Consider the following 23773-nt stretch of genomic DNA (forward strand, 5'->3'; position numbering starts at 1 on the left):
AACAGAGAATAGGAGAATGAAACAGGAACATGGCTGGGGCATAATTTGTAAACAGTGTAATTTAAAAAAAATCTTTACCAATAAACTTGATTGACAAGGATGGCATTTAACTATAATTTTCTCTTAACTTTTGCTTGTCTTGACAGTTCCTGCTTCAATTTCAGCCACAGATTTGGCCCTTACACCTGGTAACAAGTTTTTTCCTAGTATGTCCTTTATTACCTATATTAGGGATATTGCTATGTTGAAATTTACCTAGCTAGTACAATTATACCACTATTTGTCCAGGAGTCACTTGGCTAAATTAATCCTCTGGAAAATAGACTAGAACCCAGAAACAGACAAAGAGTGCCTCATGCACCCAAACTGAGATCCTAGAATTCAAGCTCAAGTGTTTGAATACCCACAGAGGTATACCACAGAGCCTGTTACTGAGAGCTTGTTCTTACTTTCTACACACTCATAACAGCTGGCTATCTGGTCTCCCTGCTGACTATATATTAGTAGAGACAACAGGCTGGGGAGGGAGTGCAGGCTGCTAGGAGGTATAGACCTAATAGAGAAGCTACATTGGCAATGGCAGGAAATGCTAGCAGATGCTCTGATAGCCATAGAAGGGTTCAAAAAAAAAAAATTCAGTGTCACTTTCTAAATGGAGCAAAAATGCCCACTTACCTCAGCATCCTTTGAGAGAGCTCTGTATTGAATCCTGGAACAACAATGATACTCTTCCTAATGAGTCCAAGTTCATGCAAGTTCAAGTATGATCAGTATCTTTTTTTTTCTTTTTCTAATTTTTATTTTATTATTATTATACTTTAAGTTTTAGGGTACATGTGCACAATGTGCTGGTTAGTTACATATGTATACATGTGCCATGCTGGTGTGCTGCACCCGTTAACTTGTCATTTAGCATTAGGTATATCTCCTAATGCTATCCCTCCCCACTCCCCCCACCCCACAACAGTCCCCAGAGTGTGATGTTCCCCTTCCTGTGTCCATGTGTTCTCATTGTTCAATTCCCACCTATGAGTGAGAACATGCGGTGTTTGGTTTTTTGTCCTTGCGATAGTTTACTGAGAATGATGATTTCCAATTTCATCCATGTCCCTACTAAGGACATGAACTCATCATTTTTTATGGCTGCATAGTATTCCATGGGGTATATGTGCCACATTTTCTTTTTTATTTATTTATTTATTTATTTATTTATTTATTTATTTTATTATACTTTAAGTTTTAGGGTACATATGCACATTGTGCAGGTTAGTTACATATGTATACATGTGCAATGCTGGTGCGCTGCACCCACTAACTCGTCATCTAGCATTAGATATATCTCCCAATGCTATCCCTCCCCCCTCCCCCCACCCCACCACAGTCCCCAGAGTGTGATATTCCCCTTCCTGTGACCATGTGATCTCATTGTTCAATTCCCACCTATGAGTGAGAATATGTGGTGTTTGGTTTTTTGTTCTTGCGATAGTTTACTGAGAATGATGATTTCCAATTTCATCCATGTCCCTACAAAGGACATGAACTCATCATTTTTTATGGCTGCATAGTATTCCATGGTGTATATGTGCCACATTTTCTTAATCCAGTCTATCATTGTTGGACATTTGGGTTGGTTCCAAGTCTTTGCTATTGTGAATAATGCCGCAATAAACATAAGTGTGCATGTGTCTTTATAGCAGCATGATCTATGGTCATTTGGGTATATACCCAGTAATGGGATGGCTGGGTCAAATGGTATTTCTAGTTCTAGATCCCTGAGGAATCGCCACACTGACTTCCACAATGGTTGAACTAGTTTACAGTCCCACCAACAGTGTAAAAGTGTTCCTATTTCTCCACATCCTCTCCAGCACCTGTTGTTTCCTGACTTTTGAATGATTGCCATTCTAACTGGTGTGAGGTGGTATCTCATTGTGGTTTTGATTTGCATTTCTCTGATGGCCAGTGATGATGAGCATTTTTTCCTGTGTTTTTTGGCTGCATAAATGTCTTCTTTTGAGAAGTGTCTGTTCATGTCCTTCACCCACTTTTTGATGGAGTTCTTTGTTTTTTTCTTGTAAATTTGTTTGAGTTCATTGTAGATTCTGGATATTAGCCCTTTGTCAGATGAGTAGGTTGCAAAAATTTTCTCCCATGTTGTAGGTTGCCTGTTCACTCTGATGGTAGTTTCTTTTGCTGTGCAGAAGATCTTTAGTTTAATTAGATCCCATTTGTCAATTTTGTCTTTTGTTGCCATTGCTTTTGGTGTTTTGGACATGAAGTCCTTGCCCATGCCTATGTCCTGAATGGTAATGCCTAGGTTTTCTTCCAGGGTTTTTATGGTTTTAGGTCTAACGTTTAAATCTTTAATCCATCTCGAATTGATTTTTGTATAAGGTGTAAGGAAGGGATCCAGTTTCAGCTTTCTACATATGGCTAGCCAGTTTTCCCAGCACCATTTATTAAATAGGGAATTCTTTCCCCATTGCTTGTTTTTCTCAGGTTTGTCAAAGATCAGACAGTTGTAGATATGTGGCATTATTTCTGAGGGCTCTGTTCTGTTCCATTGATCTGTATTTCTGTTTTGGTACCAGTACCATGCTGTTTTGGTTACTGTAGCCTTGTAGTATAGTTTGAAGTCAGGTAGTGTGATGCCTCCAGCTTTGTTCTTTTGGCTTAGGATTGACTTGGCAATGAGGGATCTTTTCTGGTTCCATATGAACTTTAAAGTAGTTTTTTCCAATTCTGTGAAGAAAGTCATTGGTAGCTTGATGGGGATGGCATTGAATCTGTAAATTACCTTGGGCAGTATGGCCATTTGCACGATATTGATTCTTCCTACCCATGAGCATGGAATGTTCTTCCATTTGTTTGTATCCTCTTTTATTTCCTTGAGCAGTGGTTTGTAGTTCTCCTTGAAGAGGTCCTTCAAGTCCCTTGTAAGGTGGATTCCTAGGTATTTTATTCTCTTTGAAGTAATTGTGAATGGGAGTTCACTCATGATTTGGCTCTCTGTTTGTCTGTTATTGGTGTATAAGAATGCTTGTGATTTTTGTACATTGATTTGGTATCCTGAGACTTTGCTGAAGTTGTTTATCAGCTTCAGGAGATTTTGGGCTGAGACAATGGGGTTTTCTAGATATATAATCATGTCATCTGCAAACAGGGACAATTTGACTTCCTCTTTTCCTAATTGAATGCCCTTTATTTCCTTCTCCTGCCTGATTGCCCTGGCCAGAACTTCCAACACTATGTTGAATAGGAGTGGTGAGAGAGAGCATCCCTGTCTTGTGCCAGTTTTCAAAGGGAATGCTTCTAGTTTTTGCCCATTCAGTATGATATTGGCTGTGGGTTTGTCATAAATAGCTCTTATTATTTTGAGATACATCCCATCAATACATAATTTATTGAGAGTTTTTAGCATGAAGGGTTGTTGAATTTTATCAAAGGCCTTTTCTGAATCTATGGAGATAATCATGTGGTTTTTGTCATTGGTTCTATTTATATGCTGGATTACATTTATTGATTTGCTTATATTGAACCAGCCTTGAATCCCAGGGATGAAGCCCACTTGATCATGGTGGATAAGCTTTTTGATGTGCTGCTGGATTTGGTTTGCCAGTATTTTATTGAGGATTTTTGCATCAATGTTCATCAAGGATATTGGTCTAAAATTCTCTTTTTTGGTTGTGTCTCTGCCCGGCTTTGGTATCAGGATGATGCTGGCCTAATAAAATGAGTTAGGGAGGATTCCCTCTTTTTCTATTGATTGGAATAGTTTCAGAAGGAATGGTACCAGTTCCTCCTTGTACCTCTGGTAGAATTCGGCTGTGAATCTATCTGGTCCTGGACTCTTTTTGTTGGTAAGCTATTGATTATTGCCACAATTTCAGAGCCTGTTATTGGTCTATTCAGAGATTCAACTTCTTCCTGATTTAGTCTTGGGAGGATGTATGTGTCGAGGAATTTATCCATTTCTTCTAGATTTTCTAGTTTATTTGCATAGAGGTGTTTGTAGTATTCTCTGATGGTAGTTTGTATTTCTGTGGGATCGGTGGTGATATCCCCTTTATCATTTTTTATTGCGTCTATTTGATTCTTCTCTCTTTTCTTCTTTATTAGTCTTGCTAGCAGTCTATCAATTTTGTTGATCCTTTCAAAAAACCAGCTCCTGAATTCATTAATTTTTTGAAGGGTTTTTTGTGTCTCTAATCCCAGGATCAAATTCACACATAACAATATTAACTTTAAATGTAAATGGACTAAATGCTCCAATCAAAAGACACAGACTGGCAAATTGGATAAAGAGTCAAGACCCATCAGTGTGTTGTATTCAGGAAACACATCTCACGTGCAGAGACACACATAAGCTCAAAATAAAAGGATGGAGGAAGATCTACCAAGCAAATGGAAAACAAAAAAAGGCAGGGATTGCAATCCTAGTCTCGGATAAAACAGACTTTAAACCAACAAAGATCAAAAGAGACAAAGAAGGCCATTGCATAATGGTAAAGGGATCAATTCAACAAGAAGAGCTAACTATCCTAAATATATATGCACCCAATACAGGAGCATCCAGATTCATAAAGCAAGTCCTTAGTGACCTACAAAGAGACTTAGACTCCCACACAATAATAATGGGAGACTTTAACACCCCACTGTCAACATTAGACAGATCAACGAGACAGAAAGTTAACAAGGATACCCAGGAATTGAACTCAGCTCTGCACCAAGTGAACCTAATAGACATCTGCAGAACTCTCCACCCCAAATCAACAGAATATACATTTTTTTCAGCACCACACCACACCTATTCCAAAATTGACAACATAGTTGGAAGTAAAGCTCTCCTCAGCAAATGTAAAAGAACAGAAATTATAACAAACTGTCTCTCAGACCACAGTGCAATCAAACTAGAACTCAGGATTAAGAAACTCACTCAAAACCGCTTGACTACATGGAAACTGAACAACCTGCTCCTGAATGACTACTGGGTACATAATGAAATGAAGGCAGAAATAAAGATGTTCTTTGAAACCAACGAGAACAAAGACACAACATACCAGAATCTCTGGGACACATTCAAAGCAGTGTGTAGAGGGAAATTTACAGCACTTAATGCCCACAAGAGAAAGCAGGAAAGATCCAAAATTGACACCCTAACATGACAATTAAAAGAACTAGAAAAGCAAGAGCAAACACATTCAAAAGCTAGCAGAAGGCAAGAAATAACTAAAATCAGAGCAGAACTAAAGTATCTTTTATTTAAAAGAACAGGAAAGCATGTTTCAGTTCAGGAAGGATTTAATTTATAACGTGCATATGTTTTTAATTCAGGAAGATGGGAATTTGAGAGGGTGGAAAACAACTAGTCATCATAGGTGAATTTTTCCGACAACAAAGCCTCCTAGTAAATGAGACCAAAGTAAAGGCAGAACTGTGTATAATCAGAAAATGAATAAAAATTTTCTGATCAATTGACTAACATTTCTGCTCATGTTTCATATTCAGGCATAATTTCCACTTCAGAAGAAGTAACTCCTTCACCTGGTAATGCCCTCTGCCCACTGCACTACAAATGTATGCAAATGGGACACCAGGATCACCTCTGTCCACCACTGGGGCCAAGACTAGGCAGGCTTGGGGGCAGTGTGGTATCAAGTTATCATGGTCTTTGAGCAGGGTGCCTCATCCAGGCCAGACCCTCTGCCTGGCATGAGGTGGTGGTTGGAGGATGGTAAGATAGAGAGAGGACTTTCCTGGCTAGGTCCGATCACCTGCCATGGGCTCTGGTACCATCGTGCCTCTCTCCTTCATAGCACTTGCTACAATTGCAATTTTACATTTATTTGTATAATCACTTGACCTCATCTGAATTTCCCATGACACAGTCCTGTCTTTGAGGACAGAAAGAACCTATGTAGTTTTGTTGGCTGTTTTACTCCAGCCCTGGCACAGTCCCTGGCACAGAGGAGTGGGCAGTCAATATTTGTTAATTAAATAAATGAAAACCATGATTTCCGTGTTCTAGGGACACAGAGAAGAAAACAAATTAACTATGAAACAAAATTTGTTTGCCATTTGGTAGGTTTTGACCAATTACCTTTTCTCATTTCCAGTGTCTTTGAATACTGCTCTAACCACCTCAAAAGGTAATTTAAGTGTTATTTTGGGTTCCATCTGGCTTGCTATAATTTTTTTTGTTTGGTTTTCCAGTGAATTGATTAAACAACTTTTTATGTCCTGGTTAAATTCTTTCATTTTTAGTCATCTTTTGAGTTTTTAAATATGTTTATATTAACCTTACTCTTAAAGGCCATCTCTGATCCCCTGATGATGATCAGTGAATTCTGGGCAACTCAGCTCAATGCATAAGCCAAGGGAAAAATTTGTTCAACCTATTAGGCCAAGTTGAATCCATGAAGACATTCACTGACTGGTAGTCTAAGTAAGGCAGGGATCCTCAACCCCCAGGTCACAGACCAGTAGGGCTCTATAGCCTGTTAGGAACTGGGCCACACAGCAAGAGGTGAATGATGAGCAAGTGAGCATTACCACCTGAGCTCTGCCTCCTGCCAGATCAGTGGCAGCATTAGATTCTCACGGGAGCACAACCCTGTTGTGAACTGCACGTGTGAGGGATCTAGGTTGAGTGTACCTTATGAGAATCTGACTAATGCCTGATGATCTGAGGTAGAACAGTTTGATCTTGAAACCATCCACCATCCTCCCCGCCATCCGTGGAAAATTTGTCTTCCACAAAACAATCCCTGGTGTCAAAAAGGTTGGGGACCACTGGTCTAAGGTAATCACCTACTTGAGTCTGTGGAGAGAACTTCTCCTGGAGACCAGCCACCAAGTGGTGTTTCCAGAATGGAAAGAAGTCAAGCCATGGTTTTCCCTGATCCTCCTTGACATTTGCCAGCATTCAGTGAGGATGGCCAAGGCAGTAAGAGATGCAGAGTTGACCAAGACAGCAAGTAACTTGCCTCTTATACAACAGATTTGGAGTGATGCTGGTTGGAATTATCTGAGGAGTTTCTAATGTGACTCTGGGTTCGAGAACTTCACAAGTAGAGTGTAGAGGGATTTGTGGGTTTTTTTTTTTTGGTAAGGGAAGGGGGATAATAAGAGGGTGGTCTTCCCTGCTCTAGGTGTTGAAGTAAATGAGGTATAAAACATCAGATTCAGCAGCAAAATGAAGCCTTTATTACTGATAAAGCTGGATTGGCGGGAAACAGTACAAAAGACAAATGGACCTGCCACCCCTCCCCACTCTCAGCTAGATCTTAGGACAGCCCACTAGGGAAAGTTCCAGTCTGCAGAGCTGACCCTTTCCTGGGTCACTGCCACCAATCATTTGAAAGGAGGAGAAAGGCCGGGAAAGCAAGTACCCGCTCACAGAATCTTTGTTAGATTAACTCCATGCCACTGAGAAACCTGGCCCATGGCTATGGCCCCCCCAGACAGTCACCTCTACCTCCATGGGAAGAAGTAACATGTTGGCAAGAGGAATGGAGACCCACAGGAAGGAATGGAGGGCTGGCTTGGAGGCAGTGGGGGGTCTGGAGATGCCTTGCCACGGCTCCTGGCTGCAGAGCAGGAGGACAAGCCTGGCAGTCACTGATCCAGGACACCACCTTCCTGTCTCCTGCATCTTGTAGAGGCATGTGTGCCTGACGAGACGGTCTTATTGCTCCCTTGTCCTTTGTGTTCACCTGCAGCTTCCATCTCCACTCCCGTGACCTCCACACCAGGTAGAACACTCTGTCTGCTATCCCATCAGTGCCTCTTCTTGGAGATCTGTTTATCAAAATGAAACTCAAAAATTTTGTCCCCAATATAGCCTCAGTAAAAAGAGAAACCCAGGAGTCCCCTCCACTGGTGTATGTCTCTTCTTCCTTTTATCTCTAGAGATCTCTTCAACCTCAGCAGAAGTGACCTTTCCACCTGGTAAAGTCTCCTTTGTGGTACTGTTTAAGTTAATGAGACTGGCTTCGTATGTGTCATGTTCTATTCAGAAAATAAGCCTCAGTTATGATCATTTTTACTGCAGAGTAAAACTCAATGAAAAGACACAGCTGGCCTTCTTCCACTCATGTTTGTGTCCTGCTGTCTTTGTTAATACACAGATGCATCTTCAACCTCAGCAGAAGCGGACACGCCCTCTGGTAATGTTTTCTGCCTGTCATATTTCTAAAGTTCAATATGATCAACTTTTTCCCTTTCTCTGTGGCAAATCAACATATATAGGTACTGGCTATTCTGTCTATGGTATGAGCCTCAGTGTAAACAGAAACCCCAGCATCCTTTTCACAGAAACTGAGGTTCATGTTCTCTTCATCCATAGACACAAAAGTGGCCCCCGCACCAGGGCACACCTTCTGCTTGCTGTACTGGTTTTGATCAGATGTGCCCATGGGAGGCCAGGGCTAGGGGTTCACACTTCTCCTGCTTGGCCTGTGTGTGTCATGCACTGGTCTTGATCAGATGTGCCCACGGGAGGCCAGGGCCGGGGGTCCGCACCTCTCCTGCTTGGCCTGTGTGTCATGCACTGGTCTTGATCAGATGTGCCCATGGGAGGCCAGGGCCGGGGGTCCGCACCTCTCCTGCTTGGCCTGTGTGTGTCATGCACTGGTCTTGATCAGATGTGCCCATGGGAGGCCAGGGCCGGGGGTCCGCACCTCTCCTGCTTGGCCTGTGTGTGTCATGCACTGGTCTTGATCAGATGTGCCCATGGGAGGCCAGGGCCGGGGGTCCCCATCTCTCCTGCTTGGCCTGTGTGTGTCATGCACTGGTCTTGATCAGATGTGCTCATGGAGGCCAGGGCTGGGGGTCTGCACCTCTCCTGCTTGGCCATATGTGTCATGTTTCAGGTGATGCTTTGACCCAGCAAGCACACCTGAACACACACATGAAAAAACTGGGTTGTGATAGTGTTAGTTCTATCCATCTGCCCTTCTGTTTTCCACCATGTAGTTGGTCAAACCAAAACATTCCTCTGCATTTGCAGATACGACTCCCACTGCAGCTGAAGCCCCTTCTTCACCAGGTATGCTCTCTGCTCCTTGCAACAGCCCTCATGAGTGGCTTTCTGAGAATGCTCAGCCCAGCAAGAGTTTACACACCCAGAATAAACACTTCTGTTTCTCCAGGTGAGGTCAGGGGAGAAGAGAGGAGAAGTCAGGGGAGGCCACTCAACTCCCCAGAGGATTCCAGGCCACTCCCCTATCACTAGTCATGAAACTGCACGCAGTGAAGGTGGATGCTGGGGACAGGATAAATAGGATAAAATAGCTTAAAATCTCAAGTCTAGAGTAGGGATTCCCAAATGCTTATATGTGTGTGAGCCTCATGTGGAACTCGTGAAATGCAAATTCAGTGGCTCTGGGTGCAGCTTTTCTAACAGGCTCCCAGGTTATGCCACTGCTGCTGGTCATGGACCCGGTTGGGGGAGTAAGGTGTTGAACCACCACCCTCATTTTGGAGGAAAATGAGGCCCAAAGAAGGAAAAGATTTGCCTAAAGTCACAGAGCTAGGGCAAGGCAGAGCCAGGTGTCCTGACTCCTATCCAAAGTCCTTTCTGCTTTCATGCTCTGCGGATGAATCCATCTGTGTGATTCTCCCAAATCCCTATGACATTGACGTCTTCAGTAACAAGGCTCTGCTGCTTTCTTCTCTTTTATTTATTTTCTTTTTTCCCCCAAGTCCTGGGTACTTTGAAGACATATGGGGGTAAAATTCAATGAAACCAAAGTTCAGCACTTTCTTTTCACCTATGTTTAAGTATGGCCTGCCTGCCTTCTTGCCTGCCTGCCTGCCCTCCCTCCCTCCCTCCCTCCTTCCTTCCTTCCCTCCTTCCTTCCTTCCTTTTACTTCCTTTCTTTCTCCCTCCCTCCTTCGCTTTCCTCCTACCTCCATCCCTCATTTCCTCACTTCCTTCCTTCTCACCCACACCATGACTCCACTTTTGCCAGAAGATTCCTTTGCTTGTAATTCTCACTGGCTCTTGACATCACATGAGGCAACCTTTTCTCTGTGGATCTGGTTGACGGTAATTGGGTTGCTTTGGTCACAGATTAGGTGACACTCAGAGGGTTTTACTTCCTTTGTGAAGGCATGACAGCGAAGTCACTTCCTGTTTGCTCGGGAAGGGCCACCTTGGAGAGGGAGAAAAGGTGTGGTGGCCATTAAACCCTTACCTTCCTTCCCCTTCATCCCTGATTAACCGCATGGAGCCCGGGTGGATGCGACTCCCACATGTTATACTCTTGAAAGGCAAAGTGCTTAGAATACATGCTTTGGAGCCTCACGGGCTTGAATTGTGGATAACCTGAGCATGCTATAAAACCCCTGAGTCTCCATTTCCTCATCTCTAAAATAATTGTCATGAGGACCAGAGATGCAAATTATCTGACACATTGTAGATGTTCAAAATAAGAATTGTCAATCTCCCTCACAAAATGCCAGCCTCTCATATTCCAGTTTATGCCTGAATATGTAAATCCACAAGATCAGTGCACGGGGTGGATTTCTACTGCATATCACAGATGAAATAGGCTCGTTTTCATACACTTATAGTCTACAGTGTAAAATTTCAATGAAGCCAAATTTTAATGCTTTCTTTTCAAGAGAATATTTTTTTTTGCAGCCACAGATCTAATTTCGACCAAAGTGACACCATCACTCTGTAACGATCTTATGTCTGTTGCTAGATTAATGCTTCATTTTATTATTTGCACTACTATATTCTTTCATAAAATCCATTGCTAATTTTTCTACCAGGCTTTCCTCTGTATATGTTACTATGGAATTACATCCCTCAGATATGACCTTTTTCTTATCTAAAAATATTTCAGAGGAAACTAACTTGATTTTCTTGGCTTCATTTTCAGCCCCTATAAAAATGTTTTCTACAAAATATGTTTTTTTAATTCTTCCTTTCAAAATTCAATATATTTATAAAGCTTTTTTCTGACCATTGAATACATTATTTTATATCTGGAGAATAAACAGGATACAGCACTGCTTATTACATTTATTTATTTATTTATTTATTTATTTATTTATTTATTTTGGGATAGGGTCTTGCTCTGTTGCCAAGGCTGGAGTGCGGTGGTGCAATCACTGCAGCCTTGACCTGTTGTGCTCAAGTGATCCTCCCACCTCAGCCTCCCGAGTAGCTAGGAACACAGGTGTGCACCACCCTGCAGCTATTTTTTAAAAATTTTTTAATACATACTGGATCTCGCCATATCGCCCAGGCTGGTCTTGAGCTCCCGGATGCAAGTGATTCTCCCACCTCAACCTCCCAAAGTGCTGGGATTACAGGTGTGAGCGCAGGCACCTGGCCATTTAATACATTTTGATGGCAAAAAAAGTAAAACTTAATGGATAATATTTCTGCACCCAAACTAAAGTAGGAACTTAAACAATGTATTGCTATCTGAAATTACAGAAAATGTTTGGTTCTTTTTCAGGTTTGAATGTAAATATGAACACACATTTTTGAAGTTTTTTTTTTCTTATTTACAGTTAAAATTTCAGTTGATGAAAAGATGGTCCCTGTACTTGGTAATTTTTGTCTCTAAACACTAAAATGATCATAACTCTATTAATACTGTTAGGATCATATTTATTTTTCATTTAACTTCCTTACTCTTTACAGGAAAATTTTATGAGCTTGTAGGTGTGTATGTGCAGACACAGGTGTGTGTGTGGATACACATGCACTTTGTGGGTTGAAATCCCAAAATTCACTTTCCAAAACCTTACCCAGAAAATATTTACCCTTATTCATAGTTCAAACAAGCATGGTTATCTTGCTTCCAATATTACAGCAATAAATATGATGAGGAGAGTGACCAGCCTAGACCAGCATACTACAGTCACAGAGAAACGGAAGCCTGTGGTGTTTAACATTCACTAAGCATCTTCTATGTGTCAAACAGAGCAGAAAATTGAAAGATGCAGTCACCACAGGCCGATATAAAGGCAAATCATTCTACACATGTCTGTGGGCATGATACCACCAACAGAATATAGATTTTATTTTTTATTCTTTTTATTTTTCAAATCAACCTTTTTGAAGTATAATTTCTATACAATAAACTGCATGCATCCATGAGTTTTGTCTAACATACACAACTGTGTAGCGACCACCACCATCAGGATAGAGAGCATTTCCATCATCCCAGGAAGTTCCCTCATGCCCTTTCTCAGTAAATCTCTCCCACCTTCCCCAGGCAAACACTGATCTGCCTTCTGTCACTATAGAATAGGTTTGTTTTTCTAGAATGTCATATAAATGGAATCAAATAACATGTGCTGTCATGTTTCTAACTCCTTTCACTTCAAATGTTTTTGAGATCCATAAAGGAACAAATGTATTGGTCATTTGTGACTTTTTTTTACTGTGCAGTGTTATTCCACTGTGTGCCTATACCATGATTTACCCCTTCTCCTGCAGATGGGCACCTGGATGGTTTCTGGATTTGGGCTGTTGTGGAGGCTTCTGCTGTGTCCAAATCTTTCTGTGGACATGCACATTTGTTCATCTTGAGTAAATACCAAGTGGAAGAGCTGGGTTGTACAATATGGTTTTTAGAGCGAACGTATGAGCTCTTCGCCATCAAGAGTAAAAGTAATTTCACTGGATACATGTTTGATGAGTCAAGGCAGTGCCTCGTTTTAGAACAACTGTCTCCTAAATATTTGGAAGTGTTTTGGTTTTTTGTTTTGCCTGTTTGCTTTGTTTTCTTTGGGTTTTTATATTTTACCTAAGTTCTTAGGTACCTGGAAAACTAGGCTTGCCCACAAGGACCATTCCTTGAGGGCTTCAGATAATTAAGGCTTTACTGTATGAGAGAAAGTGTGTGTGTGTGTGTGTGTGTGTGTGTGTTAGAGAACAACAAAACCAGAAACAGTTCGTATTGCAAATAGCAAGTGGCACCCTGCGATCCTGTCCAGGATGGAAACCTGACCTCGAGTTTCTTCCCACCTGACCGCTTCTCTCACCATGCAGAGCCGCCCCTGCGCCTGGCGGGCGGGCGGAGCCGCTGTGAGGGCCGGGTAGAGCTGCGGCACCAGGGCGTGTGGGGCACGGTGTGCGACGACCACTGGAACATCAGGAACGCCCGCGTGGTGTGCCGCCTCCTGGGTTGCGGCCGTGCTCTGGGCGCCCCGGGCCGCGGCCGCTTTGGCCAGGGCACTGGGCCCATCCTGTTGGACGACGTGCGCTGCACCGGCCACGAGGACGCGCTGGAGCGCTGCACCCACTCGGGCTGGGCCCGGCACAACTGCCAGCACCGCGAGGACGCGGGCGTGGTGTGCGCAGGTACCGCGTCCTCTGCCCACCCTGCCTTTCCTCTCCTCACATTCCTGGGGTCCAAATTCACCATCCTGGGGATATCAGGTGCGGCCAGGGTCCCAGATCCTATGCTACCGAGAGCATGTTGGTTAGGTACACTTGGTGGTAAACCTTTTAATCATCCAGGCTTGGGGGCGCACTCGTCACTTTTGTCCAACTCCAGTTCAGCGCAGTATTGGTTCTGAAATACAGTTAAACGATGATGGGGTCAAAGGAAGGAGTGGCGGTGTAACAAAATGACTAAGGCCGTCGAACTTGCTGCTGTTTGTCTACAATTTGTCCAGTCCCTCTTTCCATCTCGGAGGAGGGCTTCAAGAGCATAGTCCTGGGTAGACACTCCTCCTCACCTGGCCCTAACCCTCAGAAGTCAGAAAGACACCCCAGGGTGTCCCTGGCTCCTCTGATGTCCCTTTCATCCAAGATTTGGCCTATACCTTTCCTGGAATGTATTTTGTCACCCAATATCTGTCTGGGCATTCTGACTTCAAGAGGTTGACTACCTTCTGTATGGAGCAGTGCTTCTTTATATGTGCCCTAAACTTACCCTAAACGTCAAGGAGTTATGGAATTCTAAGATTTGAAACACAAGTCTGAGCTCAACTTGTCTATTCCATTCTTAGTTTTTTACGGGTAAATCAAAGGAATTGTTGCCATTGCATTTGCCTTTGTAGATGTTGCCTTGTTTTGCATAGACATGGGACCCAACTAGAAAAGCTGTCAGAGGCCCCTGAAGACAGACATGAATCACACCCAGCCAAGGAGTATGAATGTGTGCTAGGGTCATGGGGCCCTCACCTTCCAGATCCTTGTTTTGATTATGTCAGTTCCTGGTTCCAGCTTTTCCTGATGCTGTCAGGGGACCGATTCTAAATGACAATCCATTTTCCATTCTTGGATTATATACCAAGTGGATCCTTTGGACATTCACTGAGGGGTTAAGTGAACTTAGCTGGCCATGCTTCCTGGGCTGGGTGTTGGCTCTGGGGTACTGTCCTGCCTTGCTTCTGAGCTGGAGAAGACTTTGATATCTGCAAATTACATCTTTCCCAGCTTGAGGCTCCGAGCATGTCATGTGCTTGGGAAAGGACACCAATCAGTGTTCATACACAGGATAGCGTTATAACCTTAGAAGCCATGTGTCTACTATTCTCTTGCTCCAATAAATCTTGGAATTGATGATATATGTATTCTCAATTCTAGTTCACACATGCCAGGCTCCAGCTCCCTCAGGAGGCCCTGGGCCCTCCTTTCCTTTGCATGCTCTGGAAAATTCTCATGCCACTGTACCCCAGCTTTAGTAGTGAAATCAAATGAGCCCATTCCCCTACACTTCATGTCTACTACCAGCTACATTATCCTCTTGCAGTGTTCCAACACAGTTGACATTTGTTTTCATCCTTCTCTCACCAGGTCTGGCTGACTCTCTTGTACCTAAGGACAATGGTAAAGTCTTCCCTCTAGGGTCTGAGGCTAAGGATGCTGATGCGGGGGTAGCTGAGAGAACAGCCAAGCAGGGGAGAAAGAATAGGCTGTGAGGGGGACCCACTTCTGTGTTTACACTGAGATCTCTGGATTTCCACCCACTCGCTGGGTTTTAGGAGGTTGGGAAAAAAGCCCCTTTGCACCCAGGCTCCCTTTCTCCAACTTACCTCCATACAAAGACCCAGATAGATCATGTTCAGGCGCACAGTTCTCAACATGAGAAATGAGCCATGCATGGAATGTGGGCTATGGGTAGGATTCCCCATGGGTGTGGCGTGACCTCAAAGCCTTCTTGGAAAAGGGTTGGTATAAGTAAAATTAATGAAAGTCAAGTCAAGGGTGGGATATGAGGAGAGCTGAGCCAGCTCCATCTCAGGGCGTTGTTCATGGTAGTTTAATGAAGTAAAGATATACACGCACCCAGGACCTACATGACCAGTGAACCAGTTTCTCTTTGTGAGGATTTCTTCATCTTCCCCTCCTGCAGCCCAGCTATCCTGCTTGCCTCACCTCTTCCAAGCCGTCATTGACCGAGGCTATCTCCGGAGGCTGGGCTACTCCTCCTGGGACATCCACTTAAATGATGAGCTATGTCGCCCCAAAGTCATGGGACGCTACCTGATCTTCAACATTCCCTATGGCCACTGTGGCACTATCCAGCAGGTAGGACCCTTCCCAGGTGGTGCTACCCTTCTGTGGATGAGGCCCAGGTGAAAAGTTTGGGAAATTCAACCACCTATTAAAAATCTGTGTAAGGACAGAGGAAAAGTGCAAACCATAAATTCATTTCTGAGTTTGGTAAGACAGAGAGCAGCTCATTAGTTTGTCTGAAACTTTCCTTCCTTTGGGGAATTTGGGATACACAATAACAAGTATTGAGTGCTGATGGGCTGATGGATGTGTGGATGGATGGATGGATGGATGGATGGATGGATGGATGGATGGTATAGTCTTTTCACTCCAGAGGCAATGTATTTTCCACACATGCCTCTTGATTGAGCATTGGTGTACACCTACCATGTGCAAGCTATGGTGACAGGCATGAGGGAAGACAGATTGTCCACTTGCCCATCTGACTGCTAGGTTTCTAAGCAGGTAACTGCATTCCATGATCAAGAAAGCAAACCTTTAGGACATTTATAAATCATGACATATATATGTTTATTTAGTTTTCCTTGACTACTGGTTTATTTCACAAAACAATGGTATTGAAATTAAGGAAACAAGTACACGAGAGATATAGGGAGAGTGTATAACCACAGAATATTTTTTTCTCAGTATTTAAACAGGATAACCTGTTCCCAAGCAAGATCCCCATACTGCTCCTCTATTCTTATACATCCCCTGATTAGACACAAACATGAGGCCAGGAAACCCTTGGCATTGTTAGAGGTTGAAGTCATTCACATTTTATCTATTTCATTGTACAGATCATAGTCATTCCTATCCTTTTTGCTTTGACAATTCTACTTTTTAACCTCAGAAGTTTCTGCCCCAGGATCCATGCCCCCTGTGTCTGGGAAGTGGGCAGCCCAGGGAAGCCTCTGGGCCATCAGGGAAGACCCTGCAAATGTTCTCTTTCGCCTGGCTGGCTCAGCTTCCCCTGAAAACCCCATGAGCTGACCAGGGTGCTGGGGTAGCAGTCAGCAGGGTCAGAGAGCGCTGATAAGGAAAACACTGCTGCACAGAGGTCCATGTCTGCTTTCAGAGTCAGTGGATGGGTCACCTTCTAGGTGCTGGGGACACAGCAGCCGCAAGACTGACAGAGCCCCTGCTCCATGGCCCTTACATTCATGAAAGGGGGGACAGGATCAGACCAAACACCCAAACCAGGGTCCTTTTTATACCAAAAGAGGTTACGAAGACAGTAAAATAAGGGAGGGGTAGAAGAGTCATTTGGGGTGGAAGGGAAGCCATGTTGAATAGGCTGGTGGCTGGGAAGCTGAGCCTTCCCTGGGGTGGGGCAACCAGGCAGAGGATATGGGGATCAGCCAGGGCTGAGGTCCTGAGGCAGCCGCAGCCTTGGGGCTTTCAAGAAGAGACTGGAGGCCAGGAAGCCCAAGATCAGAGTGGAAGGAGGGCAGGACCATGTGGGTGAGGAGTTTGACTTTTAATCTAAGTCAGAGATTCTCAAGGAGGGTAATGTTACCCTTATTGGTGGCAGGGAAGTTAGATATTGGTTCTTAGAGGCAAAAATTATAATATCTTTCTTTCTAGCTCAAGCACAGATACACATCTGGTATATAAACAGTATACTTGTATTACAACTCATAGTCAGGGTTTGAGAGAGGCCAGGATGAGTAAGATGTCTACAAAGGCTCCTTAATGGGGCCACGGTGGAAGAAAGTTGACAAACTTTGGTCTAAGCTGACAGGGCAGTTCTTGGAGGTTCCAAGCAGAATGTCACAGGATCTGAATCCCACAAGCTGAGGCTTCTTTGAGCAAATGTTCCCGGGCAGGCTAAGCCTCTAGGCATCTACACAGGGCATGAGAGGCAGGGACCCCTGCCTGTTGGCCCCAGCACAACCTTACCTCCTGCAAGTCCTGTTGGATTTGAAGGCTGGGAGTGAAGTTCAGCAGGGCCAGGCCTACAGCTCACATGGAGCCAGTACTGGTCTGGAGTCAAGGGCAAGGAAGAGACTAAAGAGAGGACAAGAGCTCTGGGGACGAAGGTGGGGTTGGCCTTTGGGAGCCTGCAGGAATTGAGCTTGTGGGGGAATTCAGCAGAAGGGGAGCTCAGAGCAGCTGGACCTGCCAGCCCAGCTCACAGCTAGCACAACAACTTAATCCTCACAGGATGGAAGGGACAGTCCAGACTTGCCCACTGGGGGCTCCCTGCATGCACCCCACATGTCATGTCACCCCTTTGTGGTGTTAAGTATCACAGAGGTCTGGCCCCGGGAGGTCATCCCTCCTGCAGGTCAGTAAGCTGGTGCCAAGTGGGGGTGGGAAGGAGGGGTCTCAGCTCATGGAGGCAGGTGCTTGTCAGGGAGCCAAGAGTGCTGCCCGCAACTCTTCTCTCATCCTCACAGGAGCACCTCGGCTCCCTCAGCTACTCCAACTCCATCAGAGGCCGGAAACGGGGCCACCCTGGCCAAGTCATTGTGCGGCACAAGGTGCCCAAGTTGAAGTTCACCTGTAGGGCGAACGGCCCATCCACAGTTGAAATCATTCATGGGGATGACGCCCCAACGGAGGGTGCTGGCTACACCGTGTCTATATCCTTCCTCCAGTCCCCTGAGTCCCAGCATGTGGGAGGCATGGTGCCCTACTATGACAGCCAGAGGAAAGAGGTCTTCCTCCAAGCCACCCTCCACAGCCCCAATCCCAACCTGATGCTCTTCGTGGATACCTGTGTGGCTTCTCCTGATCCCCATGATTTTACAACCATCAAGTATGATTTGATCCGGCAGGGGTAAGGAAGATGGAAGGCCCTCTGGGGTGGACTGTATATTCACCTGGCGTGCCTTTAGGGAACCTGTGGCTTCTCAAGTGGTATTCCTACATCAGAACTTTGTGTAGACTCCTCACTGTGTCTCAGAGGCACAGTGGGGGCCCTCAACATCATCTGATCACAAGTGGGGACAAATAGTTATAGGCAGGCAGTTATAGACACCTTCCCTTAACTCCCCACAGTCCTAGGGAGGGCTCTTGCTGCCCTGGGCTCTGCTGCCTCACTTCACCCTTTCATGTCCATGCCTCCTTTCCTTCCAGCCCCTTCCAGCCCCTTCCAGCCGTATGACTTCACTGGACTCCCCATTCATGGTGCAGGCCCTCGGGGCATTGGCCTACACTGATGAACTAATAGGTTATCCCAAGCTAAGATCTTAGTTATACTTGTGAGACTTATTCTGGCTCCTTTGGTTAACCAAAAGATTTGCCAAGTTAGAACTTTGGCCAGTTGTTTGCGTTTATAGCTCTCTTGTCCCCTAACAGAGGCAAAGTACTTATAGATGGGCAGTTCGCAACAAGTTTGAAAACAACAAAAATCCATCACTTACTACTCAATGGCAGTTTTAGAGTGGTGAGGACCACGGCACCCTAAAGTCCATGGAGAGCACTGTGGTACCTGTTTCCAAAAGCCAGGGGATGGACAGGACACAGCACCTTCCATAGGCAGTGTGAGCCATGGTGTGAGAGGTGCACAGAGGTGGCACTAAACTGCGTTGAGCCACAGAGTGAGAAAACTCTTCCCTTTCAACCCCCTTTATAAATATATCAGGCAAGAGGCTCTGTTTGGTGCCAGAATTTAACAACGGACATTTTTTCCTTCTGCTTTCTTCAGGCTTAATTTGTGCTTCTTCCTCTAGTTTTCAAAGCTTAGACTATAGATTTTAGATATTTCTTCTTTTCTAAAATATGTATTTTATAAATTTCCCTCTAAGCACTGCTTTAGCTGCATTCCACAAATTTTTGATTACTTGTATATTTATTATCACTTAGCTCAAAATATTTTTTAATTTCTCTTTTGAGATTTATTTGACCCATGGGTTATTTAGAAATGTTTTGTTTAATTTCCAAACATTTGGGAATTTTCCAGGAATTGTTCTTATTCAATTTTGAGTTTAATTCCACGATTCTGATAATGTATTTTGTGTGATTTTTGTTCTTTTAAATTTGTTAAGGTGTCTTTTATGGCCCAGAATGTGGTCTGTCCTGATGAATATTCCATGTGGGCTGGAGAAGAATGTGTGTTCTGCTGTTGCTGGATGGAGGGCTCTATAAATGTCAATTTGATCTAGTGGATTGGGAGTGCTGTTTAGGTCATCTATATCCTCACTGCTTTTCTTCATGCTGGATCTGTCAACTACTGTTGAAGGAGTTTTGCAGTATCTGGCTATTGTAGTGGATTTGTTGATTTTCTTTGCAGTTCTATCTAAAACTGTGTTATGTGCTTACATAAGAAAAATTATTGTGTCTTCTTGGAGGACTGATCACTTTGTTTTCATATAATACCCCTCTTGCTTCCTGATAATTACCCTGGCTCTGAAGTTTATTTTCTTCTGAAATTGATATAGCTACTCCACCTTTCTTTTGATTAGTATTTGCATGGTATATCTTTCTTCATCTCTTTACTTTTAACTTACCTGTGTCTTTATATTTAAAGTGGGTTCCTTGTAGACAATAAATAGTTGGGACTTGTTTTTTAATCTACTCTGCCTCTAAATTGCTATATTTAGACCATTTATATTTAAAGTGATTCTTGATATCATTGGATTAAAATCTACCATCTCAGTAACTGTTTTCTATTAGTTGCATTTGTTCCTTGTTTCTCTCCTCACACTCTTTTTGCTGCCTTCTCCAGTTTTAATTGAGCATTTTATGTGACTCATTTTATCTCCTCTGAATGCATCACTTCTTTTTTTTTTTTTTTTTGGTGGTTTCCCTAGGGTTTACTGATGTACATTTTTAAATAATCCAAGTTTGCCTTCAAATAAAACCACCAACACTTTTCATCTCTCTTTGGACAGAACAGAGTAGGCCTTTTGAAAACAAGAGTTCTACCTAGAATTTAATTACTTTTTTTTTTGTTTTATTGTGTTTATTTTCTAGTTCCTTTCTATTTATGTCCAGGAATAGTGGTTTTTCCACTCATAGCAGTGTTAAAAAGTTTCTTTATGAAAGAAAGAGTGGGTAGTGGGAAGAACTCTATTTGCAAATCAGAGATCTGGGTCCATGCCTGATTATCTGGGTTGCAGTAAACTCATATCGTGCTTTAAGTTAATCTTTTTGTCCTGGGGTTTTTCTCCCCATCAGGTGCATCAAAGACAATACCTACATCAACCTCCATCCCCGCCAGAAGAACATGGCTCAGTTCAAGTTCAATGTCTTCAGCTTTCTTGACAGCTATGATGTGGTATATCTGCAGTGTAAGGTTGCAGTGTGCAAGGTGGGGGATTATGCCTCTCTCTGCTCCCGGGGCTGTACAGGACAGAGTAGGAGAGGTGCAGGCCCCATGGAGGCCAAGGAAAAGCAGACTGAGCATTTCCAAATGGTGGGGCCACTGGAGATCCACAAAGTCACTGCTCAGAGGAGGACTCTTGAGTGATTTCTGCAATTTTCATGTGAATCTGTAGAAAGCAAAGTCTATTTCTCTTCAGTAATGTTTGACCAATCAGACGCTATCTGCATAGAGACAGGTCAAAGAAACAGCCAGAGGGGATTGCTTCTCTGAGGTTTGTTACTAAACAAATCTTCTCTGATTACTAAACTTCTAAGGCAATTATTCTCTTTGCTGCCACAAATGCTACATTTTCTAATTCTTGTCTTAAAGTGTACAAAATGTTACAAAGAGCAGGGTTATCTCTCTATACCGCATTGTCAATTTAAAGATTGTCTTTTTAAGTTGACTGTTTAATCATCAGATGCTATTAAGTGGATCTCTATTTTTATCCTCTGACGGTACGAGGATTTATTTTCAACTCTTGCCAAGAGTCTTAGGTAAAATAAAATAAGTGTCTGTCACTCATTTTTTTAAACTCCACTCATTTTTTAAAACTCTACTCATTTTTTAAAACTCTAACTGGTTGCTTGAATCAAGCATGTCATTCACTCATCACAACAAGCTTTGATCATTTTGTTTTGATGGGAATAAATTGGACCTAGGCTTTGTTGGGTTTGGGTTATAGCTTGCAAATGAAAGGCTGAAATGCAATCACAGGAACCACGTATCTGCTGTCTGAGCTGCTGATGCAGGGCAGGCGAGCCCCAAAGTGGAGCTTAGCCTGCGAGGATTCCTGGCTTTGCCCACGAAAGAATTCAAGAGCAAGCTGGAGGTAGAAGAAAATAGCTTTATCAAAGAGGCAATGTTACAGCTCCAGCGGTGTTACAGCTCTATGACTGCTCCTGCAGAGCAGGGCTACCCTGTAGGCAAAAAGTAGCAGCTCAGGGCAGTTTTGCAGTCATATTAATATTAATACTTACTTTTAATTGCATGCAGATTAAGGGTTGGTTTATGCAGAAATTTCTAGGCAAGGGGTAGTAACTTTTGAGTTAGTGGGTCATTGACATGGAAAGGGGCAGTAACTCCCAGGTGCTGCCGTGGCAACAGTAAATTGACATGGCACACTGGTGGGCATGTCTAATTGAAAGCTGCTTCCACCCCAGCCCTGTTTTAGTTAGTCCTCAATTTGGTCCGGTGCCTGAGCTCTTCCTCTAGAGTTGAAACCCGCCTCCTACTTCACTACCAGGTGTTTGTGTGGCCATGTTCTCAGTCTGTTTCCCAAATCCTCAAAGCATTTGGGAAACTTGAAAAGTACACATAAAACCTGAAAAGCAAACAAGGAAAGCTTAGCTTATTCCTGCATCCTCCCAGAGAAGGAGAGCAGCATCCACTCTCATCTCACTTTCTACCTTAACAGAAAGAGACCTGTGCTAGACTCACTATCCTTGAAGGTGTCTTTAAAAAAACAGACTTGAACATAGTCAGATTTTTATTTTTGCTTGTCAAGAAATATTCAGTAGCAATATTTAAAAGATAGGTCCCCATCTCCAAGGACTAGTTCCCCTCTTTGTCAACAAATGACCTGCACAGGATGGGACTACAGTATTTTCAAGTCCCCCATGGAGGAGGGCAGTTTTGGGTAGAGCCTAGGAGCTAACCCTGAGGTCTTCACGGTTAAAAATCTGCTAAATGACCCAAGGAGGGGTGTAGCCTGTGAGCTGAACATCTGTTTCATTACAAATTTTCCCTTCATCAACAACTGTCTTGGTAAAATATATTGGTATTTATTTTAATGAAGTTCCCTGCTTATACACAGAAATTGATGAAATGTGATTACTGGCCAGTTTGGTGAAAATGCTATCTTTAAATCAGAGTCAATTATTTGTCCCTGAGTGGCTCCAACTTTAGTCACATGAAACAATGATTTTAGTATCTGATGTGTATTTCATGCAAGTGCTTCAAATGAATAAAGGAGCTTTTCCAAGTAATTGTAGGCTGCTAGAGTTTCTACTTTCAAAGTCATCTCCCTATTAACTGTATATATTCATAGCCCATAGCATGTTGAGGAAGTAGAAGCTAACAGCTACCAAAACCTAGCATTTTATGACTTTTAATAAATCCCTAATATGAAACGTGTTGACAATGAAAGAACTAACATTTTAATAAACAAGGGTCCAAACGAACTTCCAGATCAGTTCCTCTTGGTGTGTGGTTCAAAGGATGGGATCCAGGAAGCAACCTTCTCCAAAAGCATTCCAGGTGATTCTCAGAAAGGCTGAAGTTTGAAAACCATGGCCACCTTTCAGTTTTCCACACCTCATGGATCAAAATGCACTTCACAGGGAAAAGCCTGCAATCAGGAAACACCAATGGTACAAGACCAAAAAGAACCAAGAAAAGCCTGCTCTCTCTAGCCAAAGGACCAGCAAAGGAGCAACCTAGCAAGACAGAAAACACTTAGATGAAAACTGTCCGACTCTAGCTAACTGCCATGGGAAACACTGTGGCCCCACCTTCATCCCAGCCAGCAAATGTTGAGTGGAGAGCCTAGACTTCTGCCCTCCCCCAGCACTCCTTCTCTTCCCCTCCCTCATCCTGAGTGATGTCAGAGAAGGTAAAGCGGGCACTGGGATGCTCATCACCTCCAGGTAGTAATGAGACCCTCACCTCCAGCCCTCATGTCAGGTGCAGAGCAGGTAGTGAGCCTAGACTTCCATTTTTACCCCTACTTGGAAGAGATGAGGCACCCTTTTATTCTATCCTGGTTAGAGGAGGCCCAGTGGAGAGCCAGGACTTTCACCCCAACCCAGCAGTAATGAGGTGACCGCCCCCCGCCTTGGGAAAGCAGAGGTAGCCTGGATTCCACCCCACCCCACCCCTCTAGTTTGCATGTGCCTGGTATTCCATTGCCTATCCCTTCGTTTTTAGCCTCTCCAAAACACTTTGTTAGGTAAGTCTTTTGAATACAACGTACAGTTACT

At 43.6% G+C, this 23773-nt stretch overlaps 1 protein-coding gene across 3 annotated transcripts in view; it reads left to right on the forward strand.

The window, feature by feature from the left end:
• Positions 1 to 21317, forward strand: part of LOC745251 (deleted in malignant brain tumors 1 protein) — a 70295-nt gene extending 48978 nt beyond the window's left edge. Inside the window, exons 27-35 of one of the 3 annotated variants that reach the window (XM_063782231.1) lie at positions 6117 to 6149; positions 7912 to 7950; positions 8130 to 8168; positions 9011 to 9049; positions 13022 to 13333; positions 14777 to 14809; positions 15336 to 15511; positions 17881 to 18263; positions 20606 to 21316. In XM_063782231.1, coding sequence (XP_063638301.1) covers positions 6117 to 6149; positions 7912 to 7950; positions 8130 to 8168; positions 9011 to 9049; positions 13022 to 13333; positions 14777 to 14809; positions 15336 to 15511; positions 17881 to 18263; positions 20606 to 20897 — 1346 coding nt within the window. In that variant the 3' untranslated portion in view covers positions 20898 to 21316. Of the gene's footprint in view, positions 1 to 146; positions 207 to 6116; positions 6150 to 7911; positions 7951 to 8129; positions 8169 to 9010; positions 9153 to 13021; positions 13334 to 14776; positions 14810 to 15335; positions 15612 to 17880; positions 18264 to 20605 lie in introns of those variants that run through there. The other 2 variants (XM_063782232.1, XR_010147061.1) reach the window with 2 other exon arrangements.
• The last annotated feature ends 2456 nt before the right edge of the window (positions 21318 to 23773 follow it).

The sequence above is a fragment of the Pan troglodytes genome, chromosome 8 (assembly GCF_028858775.2).
Source record: "Pan troglodytes isolate AG18354 chromosome 8, NHGRI_mPanTro3-v2.0_pri, whole genome shotgun sequence".
Classification (NCBI taxonomy): domain Eukaryota; kingdom Metazoa; phylum Chordata; class Mammalia; order Primates; family Hominidae; genus Pan; species Pan troglodytes.